Raw genomic sequence first — 26,857 nt, 5'->3', positions numbered from 1 at the left:
TTGTTAATTAGAGTTTCTTATGAACAGGTTCGTTCGGAGGATGGAGCCCTTTTCCTGGACATGAAGGTGGGCAATCTGATGCAGCAGCGCGTCATCCGCGTCCAAACGGAGCAGGCCCACGAGATCTCGCGCCTGGTGCGCCAGTACATCACCATGGCCCAGATCAGTCAGCGCGACAAGCGGGAGCTCAACTAGAGCCCGAATATTGGCATAATTATTATTATTATTATTATTCGTATCGATATATATATATATATTGTATTGAGTTATTCTCCCATATGTTTCCATACATTTTTTTGGTCTTTTCGTAAGTCACCCTACCAGATACATATATTTATTAACGCCCATATGCAAGATACATATGTATGTTTAGATGTTTATGTTGTGCTGGTTTCTGTAATCCCGATTCCTGATCCTCTAACTCCCCCAACTCGGTGGCGCTACGATGGCCATATAGATCCTTTTTTTCTACCCGCTCAAAGAAGTCCCCCATTGTCTTAAGTTTAAGCGAACCAAGTGCAATCCGAGTGCAGGAATTGAACGCCCCCAGCTCTGGTCCCAAGCCCCCTCCCCCCCCCCCCCCATTTCGATTCAACGATTTATGGTAGCACTTAAGAATAGCAAACTTTATTATTATCATTTTTTTTTTTTGACATTTGTTAAATCGAAAATTGCTTAGCTTAATCCCTAAAATTATCATAAATAAATGCAATTTATATATGTATATCTATCGCAAAGGAATGGGTTTCATACTTGGGTGGTTTATCTATGAAAAAAAAAACAAGGAAGCACACTTTTAGATACCCAGTATTTAAAAAAAGATGGATTACTGTTCATTTGTCAGCTGCTTAACTATATAATATTTGGTATAAGTTGATCGCTGTCATCCTCCTCGTCCTCGTCCTCCTCCTCGTCATACTCGCCATCCTCGTCCTCCTCGTCATCCTCGTCATCTTCATCCTCCTCCTCGTCCTCCACATTTGGCTTGTCCTTGTGGCTGGTCACGGATGTTGCTGCTGTTGCTGCTGGAAATGCTGTTGCTGTTGCAGCTGGCGCCAGAGTTGCTATTGTTTGCTCCTGGCTGGTGATGGTGGGCAGTGGGCGTGGCATTAAAGGAGGTCCTGCCTCTGCCGCCACACTTGTTGCATTACCCTTTACGGCTTTTTCACCGGATGTCGCCATTGTGGCCGAGGGAACTGATGGAGCTGGGGTGGCACGCCTCGTTGTAACGACGCTTAACGCTTCATTAGTCGCATTGTGGCTGCCAGCTCCAGTTGCCACCGCCGACGTCCTGTTGGTGGGTCCTGCTCCAGCTCCTGCTGCTGCTACTCCTGCTCCTGCTCCTGCGGTTGCCACCATCAGTGCGGTGTCATTTGTCCGGCGCTCCGGCTCGTTAACCGCCGGCAACTTTTCCACCTGCCCACCACCACCCATCGCGCTGTCATCGAGCACACCTGTGCCCACATCTTGGCCCTTGTCCTGATCCTGATCCTGGTCGGTGGGCGTTGGCGGGGTGATGCGCGGCGGCGCCACCGAGGTTAGCAGAAAGTCATCGCGTATCTCGCAGTTCTTGCCCAGGAATCCCTGCCGGCACTGGCAGCGGTAGCTGCCATCCTCGCGGCTCAGCGATACGCACTTGCCCTCGTTCTCGCACGTGTCCGGATGCTCCACGCAGTAGGTGAGCTCTGTGTGTGTGGGTCAACGCGGTCAGTTCCCCGTTTGGTGGCGGTCAAATAACCTACTCCTAACATATCGGATATACTCACTCTCGTCGCACAGCATCCCGCCCCAGCCGGGATGGCAATTGCACTCCCACGGCGCCTCGCAATCGCCGTTGGCACATCCCGGATAGGGGAAGCACTTGTCGCACTGGCTGCCCGTCCAGCCCACCTTGCACCTGGGGGAGAAAGTCAAGGGGTGTCAGTGGAAAATTGTGGAGGGCGTGGGTTAGCCTAATTGATTCGGGTTCAAGAGCCAAGTGCTCTTTGTAGGCACGAATAAAACATGTGTTTGAATACACAAAACAAACCGAATAAAGTACCTAAAATCACTTTATTTATTTTATTTTATTTTTGACCAAATTTAGCATTTTTTAAAAGGGGTAAATTTTGCGAGAAATGGCAAAAATGAAAAATGTTCAGGTTACATTACATCGTAGTTTAGCCAAATCAAGTCGTACAGCAAAAAGACCGACTGTTTTGAGCAGCTTGCTAAATATGCTAACGATCCCCATCACTTTAGGGAAAATTTATTTTTTGTCCAATTTTCGCATTTTTTGTAAGGGGTTACATCATCTTTTTTTGCGAAAAATGGCAAAATTAAACTTTTTCAGGTTAGAGTGCCAATAGATTGGAAATTTAGCAACGAGCTCAACGAGGTATGACATTCCTCATTCTGACTAATATTTTTGTTATGGCAGCCAAAAAACGGAATTTTTAGGGCGAAAAAATGACTTCAGATTTTCGTCAAAAATACGAGATTCAGATTTTTGTCAAAAATGCGACATTTTTTTTAGGTTTTTCCATCGTAGTTTAGCCAAATTAAGTCGTACAGCAAAAAGACCGACTGTTTTGAGCAGTTTGCTAAATATGCTAACGATCCCCATCACTTTAGGGAAAATTTATTTTTTGTCCAATTTTCGCATTTTTTGTAAGGGGTTACATCTTTTTTTGCGAAAAATGGCAAAATTAAACATTTTCAGGTTAGAGTGCCAATAGATTGGAAATTTAGCAACGAGCTCAACGAGGTATGACATTCCTCATTCTGACTTATATTTTTGTTATGGCAGCCAAAAAACGGAATTTTTAGGGCGAGAAAATGGCTTCAGATTTTCGTCAAAAATACGAGATTCTGATTTTTGTCAAAAATGCAACATTTTTTTCGGTTTTTCCATCGTAGTTTAGCCAAAGTCGTACAGCAAAAAGACCGACTGTTTTGAGCAGCTTGCTAAATATGCTAACGATCCCCATCACTTTAGGGAAAATTTATTTTTTGGCCAATTTTCCCATTTTTTGTAAGGGGTTACATCATCTTTTTTTGCGAAAAATGGCAAAAATAAAAAATTTCAGGTTTGAATGCAAATCGATTGGAAATTAAACAACGAGCTCAACGAGGTATGACATTCCTCATTCTGACGTTTATTTTTCTCATAGCATCCAAAAAACTGATTTTGTAAGGCGAAAAATGGAATTCAGATTTCTTGAATTGGTTCTTGAGTGATACGCTGCATATACATAGGTAATACTTACCGGCATTCTCCTGGCTTGCGGCAATATCCGTGCTGTTTGCTGCAGTCGGGGTCGCAGAGGGCTGCATGGGAAGGGAGTTGGGAGTTGTAGGGGGATTAGGTACTCGGCGGATCCTTGGGCTGTCGCAGGACTTACGCGTCTGGCAGAGCAGTCCTGTGTAGCCGGGCAGGCAGAGGCACTCGAGCGGCTTGTTGCAGGTTCCGTGCTGGCAGCCCGGCATTGTGGCGCACTCGGAGCAGGTGCGTCCGGCGTAGCCGATACGGCAGCGGCACTCGCCCGGCGCCTCGCAATATCCTCGTGTGCTGTGGCATCCGCTCCGGCAGCTGGCTAAAGGTCATTATGGGTCAAGGGTCAGAGAAAAGGGGTTACTAAAACACAAAGCATCCTTAAACACAACTTTCTTCTTTCATAATTACGTTCCGTGCAGAAGAGTCCTGCCCAGCCGGGCTTGCAGATGCATTCGAAGGGCTTGGTGCATCCGCCATGTTGGCAACCTGGAAGCGGAATGCACTTGTCGCAAAGTTCGCCACTGTATCCGATGCGGCACCTGCATTCCCCGGGTCGCTGGCAGTAGCCTATGTGGGGTCAAGGGTTATAGAATCATCAAGGATCACCTTTGTTTTCAAGCATACCATTCATGGGATCGCAGCCTCTTCGGCACATGGGCACCTGGCAAAGATCACCCTGCCATCCCGGAAGACACTTAAAGTCGCCCTTTTCATCGCACACATAATGTGCATTTTGCTTCTGTTTCTGGGATTTCTCGCAAGCCTAAAGTTGGAAACCCTTGGGATTAGAGATCCATATTTGTAGAGCTTTCGTGAACTCACTCGTTGCTTCCACAGCGGAATATTCGAGTTGCTGCTTTGACGCGCCTCGAAGTTTCGCCTTAGGCAATCGATTCCCTCCAATTTGAGGGCGGTGATCGCGGTTACCAGCAGCAAAGCCGCCTTTTTGTCTGGCAACATATCTAAGTTCGAGTTTTCAGTGATATATAAATAATCTTTCTAAACTCACTTTCCTTAAAGTAAGAAATGTCTAGAGTAATTTGAATTATTTCCCAACTACTGCTTAACCTTAAATATATTTGAAATTATGGCTATAGGTTATAAGGTTTATCTTTACACTACATGCAAGTTCCTACAAATCGCCTCTAGTGACCTTTCTCAAGAAGTTAGTAATGTTTTTCATAGGCCCTAGGCCTGTTTAATGGCGTGTACTGTAAGCCAGAATAAAGAAAGCCTAAGTGAGACTCTGGCGAATGTCTAGACGCTTTGGATTATCCGCTCAACCAAAAAATGTTTTTCGTTTGGGCAATTTTAGACCGTTAAAAGAAATCGACTGGCACAACGGCCCACAGTCGCGTCACAATTAACATGTTTGAAGACAACTTTCTTCGCGTCCAAAGCAAAAGAACGGGAATCACGCTGAGAGCCGAGAACCGATTTCTTGATGAATCACACCGGGTCTGGGCCCAAAGAAACCAGAAGAATGCAAATCGAGAATTACTCTTGACGGTTAGATTGCAGCTTCTCAGACAGGTGCACTTCACTCGTCGGCGGTCCGTATCGGTCTGCGATCGCTTTGGGACTAATCAAGTAGCCGCCCCTGGCCGATTCTCGGCTCTTTCTTCAACTCGTAGCTTGGCTCTTCCGTCTCTCTCTCTCTGTCTTTCTTTCTTCTGGCCTTCACCGTGAACTCTTCGCCGAGAGGAATAGCCAGTGAAAGAGCGCTTGGCACCTGACTATTGGTAATTGGGTCAACCGGTAGATCCAAGTCAGATGGGCCAAGTACAGTGGGTGTGAATACAGTTTTTAGAGGCTAAAAAATAGTAGTTATTATAAAAATAAAAATAGGTGCTCAATTATTGATGATATTTCTAAATTTTTTCATTTATCATTAGTGCTCAATTTCTGTTAGTACCTCTCTGTATATTCACATCCCAATATTTATCATATCATATTCATATTTTCTTACCAATTGGTTTTTATCATACTAACTTTCTTCACACTGTGACGCCGCTCTTCAAAGAGTCGCCAAACTAGTTGTAGGAAAACCAGGATTTTATCACTCTATATTGGGAAATTACAAAGACTGTAGAACAAGAAACAAGAATGTTTTACATTAAAATTATACTCGTTCTTTATTGAATGATCTCATTATTGGTTTAATTATAATTTAAGTAATTACGTTCGACATTCGTGTGTACCTTACGTTCAGATTAATGCTAAGATCCAAACGTTAATTCCGACTCCAGAAGCTTGTCCGCCAGTTGGGCAACTGAAATTTGGGACCTCACAAGTGTGTATGTATGTTTGTAAGTCGGGGAACTAACGATTAGATAGATACACTCATGCACATCCACATATATATATTTATATACCTATATATAGGTTCTTTCGCTAAGCAGCCCGACTCCACGTTCACTGACGATGTTATGCGGAATTTGATGACTTAGTCTCTAGTTTCTAGTATTATCCGATCCGAGATGAGCGTCTCCAACGACCCCGAGCATAGATAGAGTTTTTATTTGGGTCGGAGCCCTTGTTGCTTACACGACGGGGTTTCCTAAGCTACTTAGAGGAAAGCTCTCCGAAGAAAGTCCACAAAAGCCAATCAAATTTATGTGGCAGCCTATTGGATTCGTATTATATGGGCTTGCATTCGAAAGTTTTAAAAATATTTTGGAAATATGGATGAATCCGCCTTAAACGGTCTCATTTTTTGAAGTTTTGAAATTATTTTAAATATTATCCAGAATATGGCATTTGTTTTTAGCACTTTGCAAATACAAGCAATCCAAACTGCACTGGCCCTGCGACTTTATCTTCCGGATCGCTACTCTAGAGAGACAAAAAAAAATGACCTCACACATATGCTATGATCTTCTTAATCCACTGGCTTAATGTTTAAACGCTTACATACAAGGGGTACTTTTATTTTTGGGCCGGAAGTGAAGGGTTCGGGTGTTCGGCTTGGGGGCAGGGCTTTGCGGGTGATATGATATGATATGATGATGGGTGGTGGGGGGGTGGCACCATAACCGTACACCATAGCCTACACGAGGGGGGGAGGGGGGGAAAAAAAGATGACCGGATATCGGCGGCATCGGCGGCCCTGGTCGCCTTAGACAAAGATGAACTGGGCGTGGCCGCACTTCTTGGGCGGACCGACGGTCAGGCGGAGCCACTTGCCGCGGCACGACGGCGCCGGCAGCGCGCTCCAGCGTGTCGTGCGCCCGGCCAGCCCCTCCCCCCGGCAGTGGTAGGTGGGCGCCAGCGTGGGCGGGGGCGTGGCCGGCACAGCGCTGCGTTTTCCCGCTGTCCGGCGGCTGTGCGATATTTGCGATTGCAATCTCTGGTGGCGGTAATCGGAACTCTCGTTGCTGTCCGTGTCCAGGGCGTTCTGCAGGTCGTCCTGCTCCTGCTCCTCCTGCTCCTCTTCCTCCTCCTCCTCCTCCGCCTCCGTCTCCGTCTCCTGGTCGTCGCCGTCGCTGTTCTCCCGCTGCTGTCGCTCCTCATCAAGGTCATCCGCCCGCTGGCCGGAAGCGGATGCAGAAACGGAAGCGGTGGTGCTGGGCGGCTGGTTGGGGGCTTGGGGTGTCCTGGCAGTGGTGGTGCTGGCCACGGTGTCCTGGATTAAGGCGTCCAGGTCACAGCGCACAGTTATGCGATCGCCTATGGGGAAGAAATAAAAAAACATGGTGGTGATTACCTTATAAAGCCAGGCTAAGTTCACAATTTAAAACATTTAAAGTTTTAAGGCAGATTTAATTAAGAATTCCTGCACAGAGATACAAATTCATAAGCTACGATGATCATTTCGATCAAATTCGGTATCATTTCTATCTAGATAGGGGCGGATCGCTTTGATACATTTGCCAGCTTTTCCTTTTCTCTCTTTTTTTATTTCGGAGAGTTTTGAATAGATACAGAGTAATTTTGTGCAGTATATTGATCATATCTCTTTTTTTCGATTCGAGAGAATTTTTAAAGATAGAAATGTTGCACTTAATAAATTTACCATACGAATATCAAATTTAACCTGGCACGTTATTTTTTCTATATGAATTTATTGGCTTGAATTTACCTACAGCAATTATTATATTTATAAATTTTTCCCTTAGGCAATTTTTGGAACCATGTACTTACCTTCCAGCATGAGATTGTATGGTGGCAGTTTGCGGCAGGCCTTGGATGCTTTTATTACCTCGAATTCCACGCAGTAGCTGAAAAAAAATAAAAGGACTTAACATTAAAAAAGAATTTACTCAGAAATATTCAATAATTATGAATGTTAATTCACTTATAAGGTAGTTACTACGAAATATTTTTATTCCAGATTCAAAAAACCTTGGTGGTATTTCGAAACCTGCCTCACTTTAAAGCTTTTTCTCTGCTCGCCTGACTTTGATGACCAAGGACTTAATATTTCCTTAATTAATTATCCATCCCCATAATTTCCATCCTCTGTTTACCCATTCATTGAGCGATTCACTCGTCCGTTTGGTCGTTCATTGATTATGCATGTCCTTCGGCGACGCCTCATTAGAGTGGCAAAGGATCTGGCTGGCCATTGAGATGTTAAATATTATAATTATTGTGATTCTGTTCCATCAATGGCGGAGGAGCGGCAGCAGGAGGAGCCCGGGGGGACCCAAGTCCTGATTTGTGCAATTGTGCGGACAGAAGGGAGGGTGAATTCGGGACTTCAAAGGGACAGGAAATGCGAATTGTCTATTAAGCCTAACAATTTCCGTTTCCTGTAGGCAAAAAAGAGCGTAAAAAGAGCAAAACAAAAACAAGAACAGCAAAGGGGAAGAGGCGAAAGAGCAAATCGAACTGACAAGTGCCCATGAGTGTGTATGAGTGTGTGCGTGCGTGTTTGACGCGAGAGTGTCTGTGTGTGTGTCTGACAGCTGTCAAGGTGTTGACAACGGAAATTGCGTAGGAAATTTCAAAAGTGCCTGACATTTTGGGGGCACTTTTGATTTTAACCCCCCACCGGAAAGCCGGGCCACTTTACCCCAAGGAGCGGGCAAAAAACAGCGCCAAATTAGCTGTAGATTCGAAATCCAATGATGGAGGCAAATTAGCCAGGATGCAGCGGAAATGGGAATTGGCATCTGACTCAGACCGCAGTTCCCCCTGGAGTCGAGTCATAAATGAAAAGAATTTTTATTAAAAAGGAGAGTCGCCGGTCGAGATTTCGAGTAGCAGTGGGGACACGCTGAAAGCTTAATTAAGTCCCGGCAAAAACCGAACCATTCCATAACCAAAACCAAAACCAAACCTTAGGACCCTCTGCGCCCAGGCAATAAAGGTAAATTGAAAAAATTAATGTAAATAAACAGGCGCAGACGCCGCGCCGAGTAATAAAAATAAACAAGGCAATGCACAAAACTCGAGGACCAAAAACATAATTAAAGACAAGCAATGTGCGGGCTTTTCCGGGGGTATTTGTCTGGCCAGGAAAATGTAGGACGGGCAGGAGCCCGAGTCCTTTGGCCGGCGATCATAAAATAAAAAGCAATTGTTATGCTTGGCTTGCGGTGAGCAAAGGAATAGCCCTCATTTTTAGCGGTTTCCAAGAAACAAGAGGACTTAGCTAAAAATTTGCTCAAAATGCCCGCTGATTTATCACAAAATGAAACGGCTGAGGGTAAAAAGGTGAGGGAGGCCAACCACAGTTACGGGCCAGAATTTTTAATTTATTAACTGATTACGTATTTGAATCGAACACAAATCAAACAAAATAAGACAGAAAAAAACAGTGCACACACAATAATTCATTTAAAGTAAATTGAAACGTTATAATCATTTTAGTGTCACACAGCAAACTGAATATTTAATGGCGCTTTAATGGAGCTAAGCAAAAACAGTGAAGAATGAATTACTGTCGGTTTGTCAGCTTTTCACAGAGACTTCAACCGTTTGCCACTGTTCTCCACTTTTCAGTTGGTTGAATATTTCGTTAAAAATTCACAATTAAGCAGTTTGCCATTTTTATGGGCTTTAAACTTTTTATGCAGCACCTAAGCGCAAATGGACCAAATTCATGAACAAGAATGTATGTATATTCCCGCGTTGGGTGTTTTAATTCATCATTTTTAGGGGCTCATCCTGCATAAGCACAGCTACATGCTAATTACAAAAACACAAAGTCGAAACTAATTTCTCACAAAACTTTAGGGCTTTAATATTTTTGCACATGAATGTCTGCCCAACTTTGCAAATCCACCCTGGATTATCAAAAATAAATATGTTCATTGTGTGTGTGTGAAAATTAAAGCCCCCAAAGAAGATTGCACGAAAATTCAAAGTTAAGCCAAGAAATATAACAACAATTTTCACTCTGAATAAATATACCAACGTATTTATTTTAAAGGTAAAACCAAGCAAATTCCAAACCCAATTAGAATGTCCTTTAAATTGTTGGGAGAGAGGGGCTTAAAAGGCAGTGATGAGCTCAGCTTATCCTTTGTAAGCAAAAATGTTTGCCGTTTACCTAATATTTTACGAATTAACAAGCTGAGAAGATGAAATATTTTATTCAACAACTAATAAAATTTAAGAGAGGTGAAGGAATAACCAAATCAAAAGAATTTCCAAATAGTTTATTTTGAATTTCACGCTGGCGATTTTTGGATAGAAAATATCAATAAATACGTTATGTGCAATTTAATATCCATACTTTTTAGGGCAATATTAAGCAAACTAATTGAATAAAAATTGTGCTCTTGCTCATATTAAATAATTATTTGAAAATGTGAGTTACTTTTCAATAAATAAACATTTAGTTAAAAAAATCGCATAAGCTAAATTGCTAAGCGAAAGCTTTAAACACAAATTAGTCAATATGTTGAAAACTTAATTTGCTTTTTATACAAAAAGTGTATTTGGGTCAATAAAATGTAAACAAAGTCAAAGCCAATTGTCCTAGCTTGCAGTTTTAATGTCTTTCGCCTAATCATATTAATAATCAATTAGTCCATTTCAAAATATTATTGAAAGCCAATTAGTGCAAATTGGTTTTCAGAAAAAAGCAAAAACAGAAAGTTAATGATGCTTGGTTAATAGTATTATAGAAATTATACAGAAATGTGAGACCCCACAAATTGCCTTGGAACGAGGCTCTCAATTTCCTACCCTCCGATATTTTTCTTCCTTCAAATGGGAGGACACAAAGACGACCTCCCACGAATTAAGGTCACCGGCAATGACCACAATGGATCATCTTCTGCCGGCCAGGCCAGCAAATTGTGGCCAAAAACATTAACATACACACTCCGACAATTGGCCCCTCTTTTTTTTTTCTCCACTTTCTCGCCGGAAAAGTCATTTTCTTGTCAAATATTTTGCCACTTCAAGGGACGACAACTGTCAACGGCCAACACAGCAACAACAACAGGAACAACAGCATACAGGCACTTAAAAAAGTATTTGCACTCGCTTATATGAAAGGCAAACAAGAGCTGCGACGGGCCGAAGTAAGCGTCGCTCCAGCTGCGCTAAAAATAATTGCTCGACAAAGTTGGCTCACAGCTGGATGGCCACACGGTGTCCCGCTGCCACGCCCCCTTTGTCCTTACGAACGCCCCCTCCCAACACCCCCCATCCCCTAGTTCACGACCACTTTCCATTTGCCTACACCACCGATGCCGGAAACGAAAACGATGGCAGGCGACATTGCAATTTAGACTTGAGTAAACACTGAGAAAAATATACTCTCTAAATACCCAGAAAAAATTATATGGGCCTAAACCTATTTTTATTCCATTTCTACCCAAAATTAAGTTCAAATTTATTTCGTTTTCTGTTTGAGGCCTCATAGGTATTTTATTATCACAGAAACATAATATCTTAGAATGTTACAATTGTACGGAAACATTTAGACTTGAATAAGCAGCAAGAAGAAATTCTATCTTAAGCCTCAATGGCATTTTACTGACTCTAAACACATCACTGGTATAACTAATCCTTGGAATTTTATTTATAGTTTTGTACAGGTATATTTTTTTAATAATTAAAAAAAAAACTTTAAAATACGAAGATTTTATGAGTTGCATACTTATAAATATATATAAGTTTAAGTCCCAACTTTTTACATATTTTTGTCTATCAATTTTTGGGAATTCATAAAAAAAACATTAAGGTGTTCAAAAAAGGACCGAATCACCTTTCTTTAGAAATAATTATCTTTTTTTTTTAAATTTAATACAACATTTCTAAATTTGAACTTTAAAGGATAAACTTGCAATATGTTTAAATATATGTAATAGTAAAAATTTTAAAATACATATATTTATAGAATAACATACTACATAACTTTTATTTTACTATGATACCTTTAATACCTATATTATTTGAATATATTGACTTTGTTGATTTCCAAATATGGATTTCGATCACATCCAGCTATGATTTTTGTCTCAGTGCACTATTTGAGCAACAGGCAGTGGAAGAGGGGGGCGGCAGAAGGATGTGCCAGTAGCTGGAGGCAAGGGACTTCTTGGACTTGGACTCGGACTTGGTCTTGGTCTTGCTGTTGGCTTTGGTTTGGGCAGGGGTTTTGGCCCGGCCAGAAAGGAAGCACTTTGCGGCGCTTGAGTGAGTCGCCTCCGAAGGGAAATGTTAAAGGGATGCCGCTGGACGTTTGTTGTCCTTGCTGTGAGCCTTATCCATCTTCGTGGATCCCTATTCCCAGCCCCTAAAAATACACTTTGCCACCCGGCCTTTCTTGCTTTTTAATGATGATTGAGCGGCGGAGGCGGCCGCAGCTCGGAAAACCTTGTTGCATACTTAGTCGATGCAAAAGCTGATTTGGTATAGCAGTTGGGGTTTTTTGCACAGATTTCAGGGGCGTAGCTGGGGGGGGGATTACTGTGACAGTTTCGCATCGCTGGCCACCGCGAGGCAAAAGCTTTGTGCAAATAAGGCTGTCGGCATGTAGATTATACTGAAACATTCTCGCTTCCCCGTTGCCTTTCCCCATTTTCAACCAAATAATTGATACGGAATGAAAGTGTCGGAGGTGCAGAGGTGATTATATCCCTTTGCCATTCGCTAACCGATTAAAAAGAAAAGAAAACATGCCATAATGGCGAAGGGAAAATGTTGATGATTATTATGAGAATGTTCAGCTGCAATGAAATTTTCAGGACTTAAAGTATATCTAAAGTAATAAAAATATCAAATTATATGTAAACATAAATTTCTTAACTGTTATAAGTATATTTTTAGCTCAACTCATGCCCATTATTTGGTTAGAAACCAACTGTCCTTGCCATAGAAACTCGTTTAAATAGCTCCCTGAATGAGAATTTTTCCCATTTAATCATTTCATTTGGCCTCTTTCAGATGCTTAGCCTTGTCCTGGAATCCTCAGTTAACCCACCTTTGGTCAACCAGCCCGCTTTTCAGCCGCTTTTTGCTTGGCAACTGCCAGCTGCCCGCCATTAAGTGCATAATTCAATTTGTAAAGACGCCGACTTTGAGTGCCCCTAAAAGTATGCAAAGCAGCCGCAGACGGAAAAACAGAAATCCACTAAACTCCGCCCAGAGGAAAAGCCGCCTGCATAGATCAACGGGCATAAAGAGGGAATATATAGTAGGTATATATATATATATATACGAAAAGGGGCCCGTTGTAATGAAAATAAAGTAGCAGCTTTAACGCATTTTTATGGCTCTTATTTCGCTGTCAACCGTATGCAGTCGGTGGCGGAGGTAAACAAAAACAGAATGTGCCACCCAGAAAGGGAGCAAGGATTTAGGGGTAGGACTGACGAATAAGAAGGACTCGAACCCCAAACCCCCCTATACGACGCACCTGCTCTATGCAAATGAGGAAGCTGGAAAGGGGCGACGCGAATCGTAGAATTCGCAGACTCATTGTCTTCAATTTGCTGGGTCTAGCAATCAAGTGGTCTTCTTTTTTTGGTCCAATTTTACCAGACAAGAATAACTCGAATAAAATAAATTATATATTCATAGATGTATAAAATGTTTATTTTGCCTGCATACCTTAACATTAACATCTAATACATCTAATACATTAAAAAATATAATAATAAATATTAATTGTTATACAGCTTGACAATTTATGATCTATTTTGATACCTTTTTCTTCCATTACTTAAACAAATAAATTACATTTTTTTAAATATGATTTTTATTCATTTAAGTCAAAGTATTTGAATTATATTGCCGAGGGTACCTTTTGTATATTCGTATTAAAATAACCCATAGATTAAATTAATTTCTTTATTTATGTATTTAAGCATATTAATTTAAGTGGAGAAGGTTAATTTTGACAAACATGTAACCCTACAAAATGTTTTATTTTAATCAACAAATCAAATTGACTTATTTATTCAATAAAAAACTAAAATTAATCTGTTTTTTAAATATATAATAAATATGTAATGTCCTACTAAATCAATTAATTTTATTTATTTATTTAATCACCTTTCAGTTTAAAATAACTAGTAGTGCCATAAATTTTCATGACCATTTAAATAGTCATCAATAAAATTAGTCTTTCATACACAAAATGGATAAAACAATTTGGTTCAACATCTTATCGGAATGTCCAGCTTGGACATTGGCATCTGAGCAGCAGATATCGATCCTTGGGGTCCCCACACTTTTCTCTATTTTTATTTTTCTTCGAACAGGATGTAAGGTTGGAGTGGGAGGGGTGGAAAATCAGGGGGTGCGGGTGGGGAAAGTCCGTCTCTGGTTAGCTGGCGTTTTCCTTGGCCGCTTTGTTTGCTCGCGTCTGCCGGAAAATTTATGCGGTCCAGGCTAATCCTCGTGGGGATTTGGGCTTAAAACGTTTTATTGTTGGCCCACGTAGGCGCAGACAGTGGGCGTTGTCGTCGTCGGACGGGGGCGGATGGGGGCGTGGCACACACGGCTGTCGACTGCAGATTTCCCAGTTGCCTTGTAAATTTATCGCATTAAAAAAGTGTGAATTTTCAACAATGTCGTTGGCCCCTCTCCTTTTGTATCTTTGTCTTTTCCCCCTCGAACATCCTGCTCCATTTTCGCCTTTTTAATTTCTTTCTGTTTTCCTCTGCGAGGAGTTTCCCAAGCCACCCACTTCACCTTACAGCCGCCGCTTGACACTGTCATTATGCAAATTAAATTGTGGCGAATTATTGTTTTTATTCTTATTTTCGGTTTGGGCCATCTTCGTTTGTTTTCCGCCTTGTTTTTCGGTTCTTTTTTTCGCTTGGCCCCATCTTTTCCGTAATTTATGTATACGTTTATTTATTTCCCCTCCACTTTCATCTGCTGCATGTTGCCGCTTTTGTTGTTCGACTGTATAATTCATAATTTGCGGCTTTCTTCCCGTTGCCGCCCCTCATATCGCTGACAAAGCAATAAAAGTTTTCCCAGCAAGTTAACAAATCACCAGGGTCCAGAGGCGTGGCACCTGCCAGTGGAAGGGGGTCTGAAATCAGTGGAGGCGGAGCATATCTATCTAGACTTAATCAGGGGCACTCAAAGCGGCAGGGAGTCATTAAAATTAGCTTATAATTGGTATATTTATTATGTATGCCTTGTGTACATATCTTTTAACTCTGCGAAAAACGTTCGGAACATTTTCTGAAAACTCCCCACACCATTTCATGTCAAGCCAATCCAAACTATGATGCTAAAACCTGTCATCACCCAGCTAATCTGTAATTCTAAAAACCTTAACACCATCATCATTTGTTCCTAAGTAAATTAAAAAGCCTAACAGCCTAACAAGATTTTTAGAAGTTATGAATATATTATATCAACTTAAGATTGCCGTGACTTCTTAAAATAAAACCAAAGAACAGAGTGCCAAGCCCCTTAAATGGTTTTTTCCTAACTGAATTTATTTTGCTTCCAATAAAAAAGGGTTTACAGCTTAACAGCACTCTAAGGAGATAGGAATGAATATATTAAATCAAGTTAAGACTGCCACGACTGTACAAAATAAATCCAGTCAGTAAGTCAAAAATCAAACGAGTGTCATAAGGCTTTAAATGATACAACCACGAGTAATAAGTCAATTGCTTATTTCAGTAGTTAAACCTCTTACACTTCACCAGTTTTCAAATGAACCATAACTCCCTGCCAGTCAATCGTCATTTTGTCATATTTACCAATGTACTTATGGATTCGGCTTAGTGCCAGAACTTGAAATTGCTGCTACGGAGCAAACTGATGGAAACTGATGGAGACTGCCATCGATCCGTTTCAATTAGCAGCAACAGTTTAAGTAAACTGCCCCTCCTCCGCCGGCGGCTTAGTGTCTCCTGTCAGCCAACTGGCTTCGCCTTCGTTTCCGCCTTCGTCCTGGCTCCTGACCGCCCATCAACCGCCTGACTGTTAATTAAGGACCCGAGTTAAAGACAGGACACCCACATGCAGATGTTTGTCCAGGGGAAATCAGGATATACTCCCACAGATACGGAGACTTTAATGGGCTACTTGAAGATAGTTTACTAAAGAAGCATAGTAATAGCGAATTATTCTACAATTTTTAATATATCTCATATAATATATATTTTTTACCTTAAAAAGCTCCTTTTAAAGATACTCCATATTTTTGTAAGCTAATTTATGTATTTCAATGTTCTAATTTCTCTCTGTGCTCATAGCATTTAGGATCATTTCAATAGAAATTCAGGGAAACGGGAAGACAAACCCCAACCCAAATAAATCCTGAAAACAAAACAGGAGAGAACGAGACCCATAAAAACAAAACACCAAATGATAAATCGTAAAATAATACAACACGGATTTAATTTAATTTTATTTTTGGCCCAAGAATGCTGAAGTACTAGGGCGAAGTAGAAGGGGGGAGGCCAACATAAAGAACAAAAACGAATCGTATCATAATAAACGGCTTTTGTCAGGTCAAGGGATCCGTGAAACATCAAAAAAAACAAGAGGACCACTCAGGAGGTCCTTGAAGGAAACGCGTTTCGGTCGGGATTCGGCACGTGATTGATGTGCGTTTATTGCGGCCTCCATAATGGGTCAGCCACGGATGTTCGACAGATTTTCTGCTACCTCTTAAATATATACTCAAAGTATATCGGACTGGTTATAAACTCGAAAGATATCAAATTGTATTTGGGCTTGAGACAGGGTGTCCGCAAGTCAAATCCTGGATTAGTACACAAAAATCCTACAACTGATAAGCACAATCACACAGAAAAAAGAGCCAAAAACCGAGTCGTTTTAGAAACTACGAGATGAATGGTCGGGATAACCAGAAAGAGATGGCATCAAAAGTATAGAAAGAGAGAGCATTAGAAATCCAGAAGGAGAAGGGCTTTCCTTTTGTTCTTCGACGCTCTTTGTTTGTTTTCCCGACTCCTGTTTGTACCACAAATAGCACATCAAGGACACTTGAGGACATGTTGCAGACACTTGGACGTACAAGGGCCCCCTTCCCCCTCGAAAGTCTGGACAACCTGGACAAGCAAATCATAAAAATCAAAGGAGGCAAACAAACGGCATAAAAAACGCCAAGAAAAGCATAAGAAATTAACAACGCGTCAAATCAGGGCCAGCTTAAAGAGCAGTTTAATGGAGCCCCAGCCCAGCCCAGCCCCCCATTTATGATGGACTTTTATTGCCAGCGTTTATGTTTTCCATCCTTTTCCCTAGCTCTCCCTCGCTTTCCGGCGGGACATGAAATTATTTTGCATGTCGCCCGCCATAAAAACTCAACGGCTAGCAAATTTGGGATAAACCTTCCAAGTCGCCCAGTCGTAATGTCCAGGCTCAAAGGCATGGGGCAAAGCTATAAGTTTTCCCATAAAAAGGAAAGCCATCTGTAACCGAAATGAGGAGATTTGGCTGCCAAGTTCCCATATTCTGCGTACTAGAGGCGATCATCTTGAAAAGCAATTCAGCAGGGTTTTGGATTGAAGAGGAGATTAAAGGATTACGCAGTGATTCTTAAATTCGAATTGTGGTATCAATACATTTTTTTTTAAGGTTGTTCAAGATTTAATATTAAAAATAGCTTTTTACTTAATTGAGTTCTTAAGGATACTCAATTATAAATTTATTTAAAAATTCATAATATTTGTTGGCAAACCATATATATACAATCGCATACTAACTTATAATCATGGAAATTAAAGGATAGGCCAATGACTTTACAATTTGTAGCTGTGATATCAATACTCTTTATAACGACTTTGGAAATTTTAATACTTTAAGTCTGTTTTATAATATTAAAATAATATTATGTCGAATATAACATCTTTAACACCCTAATAATTATTGTACAACAGGGCGGATACTTACTTATGATCATGAAAGTTAAAGATACCGCAAGTTTTTTATAAGTTCTAATAGTGTTATCAATAATAGTTTTAAAGATTTAGCACCTTATTTTATAGAGTTTTTTTGACAGAGCTTTTTGTAATTTTATAATTATATTTTGCCAAACATTATATAATTAATATAATTTCAAACAACATGGCATATACTTACTCATGATCATGGTTGTGCTTGTAGGAGTCGCGGTAGCGCGTGCGCAGATTGCGCCGGCTATCGCTGCTGTCATTGATGTGATGATTGTGCGAAAGTGCAGCTGGCAGGAGCAGAGCCATTTCTGAAAGAAAAAGAAATGGGAAATGGCAGCATTACTTTCGGGAAATCTTTAGATATTCGCGGGAAATCAATTTCCACGCTCCGAATTCCAGGAGCTCGGGGTTTCTGTTGCTTTTTTTGTGTGTGCGCTGGTCTTTGTGAGTTTCGTAACGCACGCATAGCCGCCATAATTCAATCGCTGCGCACACCTTTTCTGAAACACACACACACGTGTACGAAAGCGGAAGTATGCGTGTTGGCCCGCCTGGGGGTATGCTACAGTGTGTTTTCCGTCCCCGCCTAGGTGGCACTTTTGTTGTTTGCCCTGACAGTTGCTCTTTTCCTTTGCCCGCTTCTTTTTTTTTCAGCGGCGCGGAATCAAAACATGCCATTAACAGGCGACCAAATAAAAAAGTCAGGCAAACAGCATGAGCTGGATACACGCTCCTCCTTGTCCCGCCCCTCGTCCCGCCCCTCTTCCCGCCCCTCATCCGACCACAGATTGCACAGAAATGCGAACCGCACTGCCATTCCGTTCCATTCCCTTCTGTCACAAAGCCAGCGACAACACGTCAGGCACCGCCAGCACCAACACCATCACCATCACCATCACCACCGCCCAAATCCAACAGCAACACCTTGGATGAACCGACGTGCCGCGGGTGCCGAACGATGCCACATGCCACATGCACTCAAAGAAATTCACAGTGAGTTTGCTCAAAATAAATGAAAATGCCACTAAGCTACTTATTTTGAAGTACATGATCTTAGGGATGATTCTTGGAAGCAAATTAAAATAATTCTAAGAATGCCATAAAAAGCAATGTAAACGCGAATTCTTGAGTCCAAAGTATTCATTAATATTTCTTTAGACTTGAACTTAATAGCAATGAATATTAAATATTTAAAATAAAATTAAATAATTTAAAACTCATCCATTTGAAAGCTTTTAATAGCAATATAAACGCGAATTCTTGAGTGGCCAATAATATTTCTTTAATCTTAATCATAATTAAACAGAAATCTAAACGCGAATTCTTGAGTCCAACGTAGCCATTTATATTTCCTTACACTTGAACATTCTATAAATTAACTTATGTCCGTTTAGAAACCATAAAAACCAATATTACCGCGCATTCTCAAGTAGCCAATAATAATTTTTTTAATTTTAAACATGCTACTTAATTCTTTGTTCTTCGTTTTTTAATGTATATTTTAGTGTGGCTCAATGAAAATTCCAAATAATTTATTATTCATCCACATTTTCGAGCAGTGCTTTGCTCTTTATGCTCCTCTTTGATTCGCTACTGTGTTTACCCAATATCATTTACGTGTGCGATTTGTTTACTGTTTGCGCAGAGACTCTCAAACAGTCAAAGGTCCTCCGCCGAACCGAGAAAAGGGGTGCTGGAGAATCCGGAGAATGAAGAATGCATTGCTTTGCCTGTCAGGGGCGGATGACGGCGAGGGTTGAGAGGGAAGAGTGCCCATTCAGTTCAGTTTCAGTCGTTGTAATGAATGTTAGGAACTTGTAAATCCTGTATTCCAAATTATTGTATTCGTAAAGGCAAAAGCCCAGATAAATCGCCTTTTGCATGTGATTGAACCACTGAAGGCCACTAGCGACCACCGAACGGACTACCATCGATTGGCCAGCGAAGGAGCTCAGAAAAAAAAAAGCAAAGAGACTCGGGGAAGAGATCACTATGGACCAACAGCCACCTTTTGTGGACATGGGCGATCGCGGCGATGGCTTCCAGCTGACCGAGAACGGAAACAGCCATTGGCAGGCGACGCGGGACAGGATCCGGGATCGTTTGCGGGAGCAGGAGCGGAGCCGGGAGCGGGCCAGGGAGCGTACCAGGGAGCGGAGCCTGGAGTGGGAGAGGATCAGGCCTCCGGACGAGCAATCCGGACGCCTGGCAGCCGCGGCCAAGAACGCCATTCCGGCGGTACTACGTCTTGTCAAGGAACTCCATGTATGTACTTAAAAAAAAATATCATTATTATCGTTGACAGCTGTTATTGATGGAACTGAAAATAATCAGGGCTACCAAATCTGGCCTTTTTTTAGGACAGATATATTTTTCCAGTAAAATGTCCCTGGTCTTGTTTAGTGTCCTTTTCTAGAAAAAAGAATTTGCTTTCAATTTCCGTTTTATTCAACATCTGTTCCTTTTTTTTTTGTTTGATGACAGCACTGGTAATAACATTTAAAATTTCAATATATTTCTTTTAAGTGTTGTTTTCCTAATGGTTTAACACATTTTGACAATGCTAGTTCTGTACAATTAATTTAGAGAGACTTTTTTCAGGAACATTGATATGCTGGCCTTTTTCGGTTACTTTCGAATTTGATTTCCACAATTTTCGATGTTTTTTTTTTAAATTCATTTTCCTTCCTTTCCATTTTTTATAACGGTTCTAATGATGATATAGCGATATTTACCAAAAGTTGTCCAAGGTACATAACAAACAGATTAAATGCCAAATTGAAATCGACAAAATTTCGTAACTAAAAATCAGTACAGGCTTATTACAGAATTTCAGATCAACCAGTGTCATAATGTAAAAGTCAGAACAGACTTGATAATTCCCAATATGAAATTCCTGTTAAACCAACTACCATGATTTAAAAATCGGAGCAGGCTTGATAATTCCTTATAGTAAATACCACATAATATATACCATTTCTATATGCCATACACCCAGGTAATGGAGACCGATCCGCCGGAGAACACGTGGGCGCGGCCCAAGTCGATGAGCAACCTGCTCAGGTGGCGGGCCAAGATCCGGGGACCCGAGGGCAGTCCCTACGAGGGCGGGATCTTCGAGCTGTCGATGAGCTTCCCGGAGGCCTATCCCTTCGAGGCGCCCATCGTGCGCTTCACCACGCCCCTCTACCACTGCAACGTGAACGGGCTGGGCTACATCTGTGTGGACATCCTGGACGAGCAGCAGTGCTGGTCGCCGGGACTCACCGTGGACAAGCTGCTGCTGTCGCTGTCGGCGCTCCTCAACGATGCAGATCCGCTGACCGCTTACAATGCAGAGGCCGCTGGGCAGTATCTGCAAGATCGCGAGCGGTACGATCAGATCGCCCGCTCCTGGACCGAGCGTCATGCCATGGACGTGCCATGGGATTGAGTGGCTCCCAGTTTCGTAGTCCATCGATGGGTCGAGCGTGGTGCTGGAATAGTTTTGGACAAGTTTTCGATTGTGATGCAGATTGAATTTTGGAATAAACACGCTGGTGTGTCCTCTGTACAACATATTCCCCCTTGAGAAAGTGTCGGAGCGGAGAAGGGGGGGCGGCCATTTCAGGGCTGGTCCATATGCGTTGCATAATTTTAGGCGCCGCAACTTATGCAAATTTAACGAGCCAAGTGCTAAGCGCTTTGGGGGTGGGGAGGGGGGTCGGTAAGCGGAAGAGGAGTGGAAATTTGCATAATCAAATGCCATATTGTTGCCCTTCTCTTATCCTCACCCCACCCCACCCCGTTCAAGGTCCTTCCGCTCAGACTTCCATCGCCTTGGGCATATTCACTTCCAGGGAAACTTTGCGAGCTGACTTGTCGCTCAAAATTGGAAAAGTTGAGGGTTTCAACCGAGAGTTTCTAAGCTCGACAGCAGGTGCTGCTGCATTTGATCAGATCAATAGTTATCTCGAGCCGGGCCAAAATCAGTTACTTGCTGTTGCATAAATGTATTAAAATATGACCAAGTTGAAGTCTTAGACGCCTTTTGCAAAGTCGAAACCCAACTTGCGAAAAACAGAACAAATGTTTGTAATCAAGTTAGGTTCTTTTAAACAATGTAAAAATCTATATTTTCGGGGGATATAAATGTACAATATTCGGCTTAACACAAGCACTCCAACTGGTTAAATGTGTATCACATATGGCATATGCAAAATATGAAAATGAAGGTTTAAGATAAGCTATTATTTCAAATTGTATTTATAAACGTCAAGACTAGTATTTTTAAAAAGTAGCTAAAAAGCAAGCAAAACAATTTGCTCTATTCCACAAAATGTCGAAAACTGCCTTGAAAATAAAAATCACTAATAGAGGCAGTGTATAAAACCATTTTAAAATTTTATTTCAGGTGTCTAAAAGTATGCAACGATATATATATATATGCATATATTTTTTTGAACTTTTATTAATGTGGAAATTTTAATCTTAAGATTAGCACACCTCTACCCAGCTGGCAGCTTAATCTAATCAGTTTTTAACAATATATTTGGGGCGCAGAGATAAATTATAGAATTCAGAACGGCTACTTTCCTTTATTTACAGCATACTTTTAGGCACCTGAAATTTGACAGTGATTTTAAAACCCTTGCTTGGCACCCATGAATGATTATTTTCGGTCCCTAATGAATATCATAATGTTTGTCCTAATATTGCTTGGCTTTTACAGGATACAAGCACTGAAAGTGGTGATTAATAGATGCCTACTTTACAATCATATGGATGTGATAGATAAAAAGGGTATTTTTCGGGCCCTGCGACTGATTGGCTCCGCCCAAAACTGTCGCGGGGTACTTCATCGTTCATTTTGGACGATTACCGACTTGGCGGCCAAGCAGCCGAGATGACATTCACACTCGCAGAAGCCAGTTAATTGGAATTTAGCACATGGCAACTCTGGGTGTGTGCGAGTGTGGTAGTGTGTGAGTGGGTGTGTGGGTGAGTGTTAAGCAATTATTTTTATAACGTTAACGAGCACAGCGCATTATTTTGGAATGGGATTTGAAGGTAGGGGAATAGGGGGTTTTCGGGTTTTGGGCTTGGAGCTCTGGGGCTTCCGAAGGCCACAGTGAGGGCCAAAAGTACGTGCACGTGTGGCAAATGTCGCACGACAAAAGCGAAAAAAAATGGAAAAAATCCAAGCAGCCAACCGAAAATTCCGAAAATGGTGTGCAACTTGAGCTCGAGTTTGTGAATTATGTAGATGGCAATTACCGCAGTTTGTTTTTTTTTTAATGTTTCTAGGTAGAAAGAGGCAGTTGGGGACTGATCTTGCATATTTTATGGTTTCGGGAAAGACCTCCTGATTCACATCACCATTTCAGCCACAATGGCTCCTTAACTTTTGTCTTTGCCCTACCGCCATTTAACTGTCTTTACCTTTAACCTGTTTGTCTTCCGGCCACGCCCCTCCGCCTTTGTTTACCTTAATTATTGCCCATGTGCGTGTATCCCTTCCCCATGCCTTCACGTGGAGCAGCTTGTTCGTTAGCAATTAAGTTGGAATTATAAAATTTGTAATAGCATACTTAAGGGCGCTTCGCGCAGACATATTCCGTTTCCGTTTCCTGTGAACAGGCAGCAAATTGAATTTGTCTTGACTAACGTTACCTACTTATCGGGTATGCGGTTAGGCAGTGAGGTGCTCATATGGCAGTCAGGAAAAAAACAGGAGAACACAGAATGTTTTTCACTCTTACCGTGGCCAGAGAATATCAGTAGCAACAGAAATGAAATAGTCATAATAAAACAACAGCATACATATCATTATAAGATGAAAAATTATAACCGAAGATAGATTATTTTAAAGGCTTAGCGCAAAAACCACAACCTATTCCTTTTCTGTATTTGTAAAATAATCATATCTAAGAACCATATTTTTTGTCCAAAAACATCAGTGTGCGAAAAGAACTTCGTTGACTAAAATTAAAAACCCATTTTAGAACCTATAAAAATCAGTATTTTGGCTGGCATGTTGCAAATAAAGGTCAGAATGAGGAGTGTCATACCTCGATGAGCTCGTTGTTAAATTTCCAATCTATTGGCAATCAAACATGGAAACTTTTCATTTTTTCTCAATTTTTACAAAAAACATAATATAAAAAGTGCGAAAATTGGCCAAAAAATAAATTTTCCTTAAAGTGATGAGGATCAAAACAGTCGGTATTTTTGCTGTACTACTTGATTTGGCAAAACTACGATGGAAAAACCGAAAAAAATGTCGCATTTTTGACAAAAATCTGAATCTCGTATTTTTGACGAAAATCGGAAGCCATTTTTTCGCCCTAAAAATTCCGTTTTTTGGCTGCCATAACAAAAATATAAGTCAGAAAGAGGAATGTCATACCTCGTTGAGCTCGTTGCCTAATTTCCAATCTATTGGCATTCTAACCTGAAAATGTTTAATTTTTGCCATATTTCGCAAAAAAAGATGATGTAACCCCTAACAAAAAATACGAAAATTGGCCAAAAAATAAATTTTCCTTTAAGTGATGGGGATCGTTAGCATATTTAGCAAGCTGCTCAAAGCAGTCGGTCATTTTGCTGTACGACTTGATTTGGCTAAACTACGATGGAAAAACCGAAAAAAAATGTCGCATTTTTGACAAAATTCTGAATCTCGTATTTTTAACGAAAATCTGAAGTCATTTTTTCGCCCTAAAAATTCCGTTTTTTGGCTGCCATAACAAAAATATAAGTCAGAAAGAGGAATGTCATACCTCGTTGAGCTCGTTGTTAAATTTCCAATCTATTGGCATTCTAACCTGGAAATGTTTCATTTTTGCCATTTTTCGCAAAAAAAGATGATGTAACCCCTTACAAAAAATGCGAAAATTGGTCAAAAAACAAATTTTCCCTAAAGTGATGGGGATTCTAACCTGGAAATGTTTCATTTTTGCCATTTTTCGCAAAAAAAGATGATGTAACCCCTTACAAAAAATGCGAAAATTGGTCAAAAAACAAATTTTCCCTAAAGTGATGGGGATCGTTAGCATTGAAAGCAATTTGTTTGTTACAGTCGGCCGTTAAGCTGTACGCCTTGATTTCGCCAAGCTACAATAAAAAAACAGCAATAAGATAACATAAATAATGCGAAAATTGGTCAGAAAATAAAATTTTTAAAAAGAGTCATTCTTTAAACTAGTCGCTTTGGTCTAACCAAATTCAGATTTAAAACTTAAAACAAGTAATGAGTTGGCCAACGATTTAAAAGCCCTGTAATAGACGGGTAGGCACAAGGCGCTCTTGCGGCCATGTATATGTTGATTTTGTATCCGTATCTGCGACTCTTTCACTAGTCCTGCGGCGATTGTCTGTGGGCTATTTGCAGTGCAAACACAACCGTCTTTCCGTCCACACACGAAGGCGGGGGGCGTGGCCGGCGGGGTGTGGGAAGTGCTAAAAACAATAAACAGCTTAAGCGCATTATGAGCGTTAAACACACACAGGCATAAACCCACGGACGGACACGCCCACAGCCGGACAGACGCACAAGAAGCGGCCTTAATTAACATTTCCTCTCAGAAACCCAGAAGCCCAGGACACCGTAAATGTATCTGTATGCCAGGATATACATAATTGCGGACCAATTATGAAACAGGTTTGGTTGCGATAGCAGGGGTTAACTTGTCGGCCCCGATTTAGGGTGTTCCGCAGTTACAGTTCGCATTAGCCCCTCGTTTGTGGGAATTAGAGCTTTATTTCGTATTAATTTGACTTGTCACGAAAATTTTTGTTTTAACCCAATACAAAATCATTCTGAATTCGCACTAACAAACCAATTTATTTATCTGGATTTTATTTCCATCCTGCTCCATTGAATTCAAGTCGAAAACAATATTCACGAATTTTCCCAGTAATACGATTATGCATTCATTTTTTTTTTACTCATTTCCAATTCATTTGAAACAACTAATATCAGCCTCTATGGACTGCGGCATTCAATTGGGACTAAAAACTTCCGATGGCATGGAATATTTTCAATAAATTCCTTCAATTAATTCCCAATTCGCGCGTGTCCTTTTCTAATTATAATTGTTATTATATATGTAATTATATGGAAGCGATTTTAGTTTTAAAGCAGCATCGAATTTCATGAACAGCTTAATTTCCAAAATTCGTTTGCCGCCATTTCGATGGGGGAGTTGTACCCCCTTCGTTTATAAAATAAATAATAATTTTGCCCGGTCATTAGGATTCGTTTTTGTATTGCATATATATAAAATAATCTGATAAATATAAAAAAACACATATTTAAGTGACATAAAATGTGGCTGCAGATAATTGTATTTTGTAATCATTATATATTATAATATGGCTCAGTCATTTTCAGTAAAAAAAAGTTACATTTTATATATTGATAGTGAGAAGTGCGGAAAAAATCAGTGGATTAAAAATGTATAGTACAATTTTTGATGGATCTTATAATATATATTATATTATATTATTATATATTTTAATAGTTTATAAAATATAATGTATATTAAAAGTGATAAGTGAGAATATAGATGGATAGAATAATTTTCTTGGAATATATTGTACTCTTATAATATGAAAAACATATATCGTTCTGAATTTCTCAAGTTCCTCGTACTAAATTTGCTCCCACCAAATAATTTCCAGGTTTTGCGAAAGACCGACCTTATAAAGTGCCCAAGAGGATGTGGCTCTGCAGATTTTCCACCCAGTGTCTAACAATTTTGCCCCTCGCTCCAATTAATTAAGGTTTTTTTCACCTGTTTCCTCCGCCAATCAGACGCATTCACCTATGCTGTTGGCAGCTCCATTCTTCTGGTTCTGCATGCGGTTAAATAATATTTTAATGGCAGCAATCAAAGTTTTAATTAAACGCTTTAAGAGTTGTGCGGTACATACATGTGCTGGGCACAGCAAAAAAAAATTGGAGAACCAGAAGGCAAAACTAAATCCAAACATGGGTGGGTGGTGAAGTGGGGGGAAAAGTGGGCGAATGGGAGGGCACGTCCAAGGCTAATGGAGCGCAGGCGACCCAAAACATAAACAAAAACTTTCGCAGCGATATTTTAATAGTTTTTCCACACCGCCCTTAACTTCCGAACCCCCTTTGTCTGTGTGTTTTTAAGCCGGCGGTGACACTTAGCCAAATATAATATGGCTTTTATGTCAGCCACTTGTAGAAAATTGCTTTGGATCGGGGGGTGGGGTAGGGAATGAGGGGCGGGGGGTGTTGACTCTATGGCATTTTTTGCCGGCGCTAGTTTTTCCACCCACTTTCCCT

The 26,857-nt window shown here is 40.8% G+C and overlaps 4 protein-coding genes across 5 annotated transcripts in view; 2 read left to right on the top strand and 2 right to left on the bottom strand.

Annotated features, from left to right (window-relative positions):
* LOC119558305 (unconventional myosin-XV) overlaps positions 1-729 on the top strand; it is a 35,977-nt gene extending 35,248 nt beyond the window's left edge. Inside the window, exon 5 of one of the 2 annotated variants that reach the window (XM_037871707.1) lies at positions 28-729. In XM_037871707.1, the coding sequence (XP_037727635.1) occupies positions 28-195 (168 nt within the window). In that variant the 3' untranslated portion in view covers positions 196-729. The remainder of the gene's footprint in view (positions 1-27) is intronic. The other variant, XM_037871706.1, reaches the window with a different exon arrangement.
* Positions 614-4,216, bottom strand: LOC119558306 (fibrillin-2). The gene is made up of 7 exons (XM_037871708.1): positions 4,079-4,216; positions 3,881-4,019; positions 3,665-3,823; positions 3,384-3,575; positions 3,249-3,309; positions 1,767-1,897; positions 614-1,685 (listed from the first exon to the last, which is right to left on the bottom strand). Exons 1-7 carry the CDS (start codon positions 4,214-4,216, stop codon positions 853-855), a joined length of 1,653 nt encoding a protein of 550 aa, XP_037727636.1. The 3' UTR covers positions 614-852.
* Positions 4,217-5,365: 1,149 nt separating this feature from the next.
* Positions 5,366-26,857, bottom strand: part of LOC119556912 — an 88,145-nt gene continuing 66,653 nt past the window's right edge. The window contains exons 4-6 of the mRNA XM_037869399.1: positions 17,747-17,867; positions 7,400-7,476; positions 5,366-6,925 (exon numbers count right to left, since the gene is read on the bottom strand). Of these exons, the coding sequence (XP_037725327.1) occupies positions 6,375-6,925; positions 7,400-7,476; positions 17,747-17,867 (749 nt within the window). The 3' untranslated portion in view covers positions 5,366-6,374. The remainder of the gene's footprint in view (positions 6,926-7,399; positions 7,477-17,746; positions 17,868-26,857) is intronic.
* LOC119556913 (ubiquitin-conjugating enzyme E2 11-like) lies at positions 19,333-21,119 on the top strand. Its single transcript, XM_037869400.1, has 2 exons — positions 19,333-19,824; positions 20,558-21,119. The coding sequence occupies exons 1-2, from the start codon at positions 19,552-19,554 to the stop codon at positions 20,990-20,992; spliced, it is 708 nt and encodes a 235-aa protein (XP_037725328.1). The 5' UTR covers positions 19,333-19,551; the 3' UTR covers positions 20,993-21,119.

The sequence above is a fragment of the Drosophila subpulchrella genome, chromosome X (assembly GCF_014743375.2).
Source record: "Drosophila subpulchrella strain 33 F10 #4 breed RU33 chromosome X, RU_Dsub_v1.1 Primary Assembly, whole genome shotgun sequence".
Lineage (NCBI taxonomy): Eukaryota > Metazoa > Arthropoda > Insecta > Diptera > Drosophilidae > Drosophila > Drosophila subpulchrella.
This window is presented reverse-complemented; position numbering and strand designations above follow the sequence as displayed.

Excerpts from the sequence above, each read along its gene's own strand:
- LOC119558306 (XM_037871708.1), bottom strand. The coding sequence starts at position 4,216 with ATGTTGCCAGACAAAAAGGCGGCTTTGCTGCTGGTAACCGCGATCACC. Across the intron at positions 3,824-3,880 it reads AGGCTGCGATCCCATGAATG|GCTACTGCCAGCGACCCGGG; the intron begins GTATGCTTGAAA and ends GACCCCACATAG. Across the intron at positions 1,686-1,766 it reads CGGGATGCTGTGCGACGAGA|AGCTCACCTACTGCGTGGAG; the intron begins GTGAGTATATCC and ends CCACACACACAG.
- LOC119556913 (XM_037869400.1), top strand. The coding sequence starts at position 19,552 with ATGGACCAACAGCCACCTTTTGTGGACATGGGCGATCGCGGCGATGGC. Across the intron at positions 19,825-20,557 it reads GTCTTGTCAAGGAACTCCAT|GTAATGGAGACCGATCCGCC; the intron begins GTATGTACTTAA and ends CCATACACCCAG.